The following is a 1,214-nucleotide window of genomic DNA, read 5'->3' as shown; positions in this document are numbered from 1 at the left end:
ACACAAGGGAGCTCAAGGGAAAGTACTGGCTGGGGCACGTGACTCAGCTTTTCTGTTGCTGAGATGCAATACCCAAAACCCACAGCTAAAGGATTTAGTGTGGCTCACAGTTTCAGGGGGCTCAGTCCATGACCAGCTCCAGGACACAAACATGACAGAAGGGCGTGGTGGGACAGAGATGCTTGGTCCGGGATGCTGGGAAGCAGCATGAGGACGCAGTGCCCAGCGGAAGGGGTCAGGAACCAGACAGAGCACACAAGGTCACACCTCCACGGCCCACCCAGACACACACGGGCCTGTACTCCAGCGAGTCCCTGACTGCTCCTAAGCCAGTCGAGTTGACACAAGCTTGACTCACTGGAGATAAACTTAGGGGTGACTCATAGATAGTATTTAAGTCCACGGGGATGCTGAGGTTCCCCTGGTAGTGCCAGTGACATCACCGTTGTCATCTGAGGGTTTATTTTGCAGGTCAGACATTTTGACAGCCCCTACCTGTTGTACCATGAGAAGATCAAAACTAGTCGGGTATTCATCCGGGAGTGCAGCATGGTGTCTGTGTACCCTCTGGTCTTGTTTGGAGGAGGCCAAGTGAACGTGCAGCTTCAGAGGGGAGAGTTTGTTGTCTCCTTGGATGATGGCTGGATCCGTTTTGTTGCTGCTTCCCATCAGGTAAAGGAATGGCTGCTGTTCGCAAGGCTCAGGCCCCGAGGGGTTTGCTACTGTGAAGTGTAGAGCGTTCCTGCAGGCCCAGGAACCACAGAGCTCATCCGGAGGAAATGTGGGACTCAGGAAGGGAAGGCTGCCTTGAGGTGGGTGGAGCCCGATACCCGCTCCAGGAAGCACGTGGGGAGGGACAGCCTGGGATGAGTGGCAGCTGGCCCGAAAGCTGGGGGAGGGGCAGGCCTTATGTTAGACGCATACTGTGTGCTTACTATGGTAAATCAGAAAACACAGATAAGCAAAATTTCACAGATAAAAACCACCCTGATTCAACCACTATGAAGAAAAGAAAAGGAGGAAGGAGGAAGGAAGGAGAGACAGGAGAAAAGGAGAGAAAAGAAATGAAAAGAAAGGGAAAAGGAAGAGACTCAAGGTGTTTTCATTAGCAGGCCTTGGGTTCAATCTCCAGCACTACAAAAAAATAAAAAGATAGCCAGGCATGGTGGTGCACACCTGTAATCCCAGCACCTGGGAGGCTGAGGCAGGAGGAT

The 1,214-nt window shown here is 52.3% G+C and overlaps 1 protein-coding gene across 1 annotated transcript in view; it reads left to right on the top strand.

Moving 5' to 3' along the window:
- Positions 1 to 1,214, top strand: part of Dhx57 (DEAH (Asp-Glu-Ala-Asp/His) box polypeptide 57) — a 62,175-nt gene that overhangs the window by 59,730 nt on the left and 1,231 nt on the right. Inside the window, exon 23 of the mRNA XM_005390897.2 lies at positions 472 to 672. Coding sequence (XP_005390954.1) covers positions 472 to 672 — 201 coding nt within the window. The remainder of the gene's footprint in view (positions 1 to 471; positions 673 to 1,214) is intronic.

Source organism: Chinchilla lanigera, unplaced genomic scaffold (assembly GCF_000276665.1).
Source record: "Chinchilla lanigera isolate Chin_1 unplaced genomic scaffold, ChiLan1.0 scaffold00040, whole genome shotgun sequence".
Classification (NCBI taxonomy): Eukaryota; Metazoa; Chordata; class Mammalia; order Rodentia; family Chinchillidae; genus Chinchilla; species Chinchilla lanigera.
This window is presented reverse-complemented; position numbering and strand designations above follow the sequence as displayed.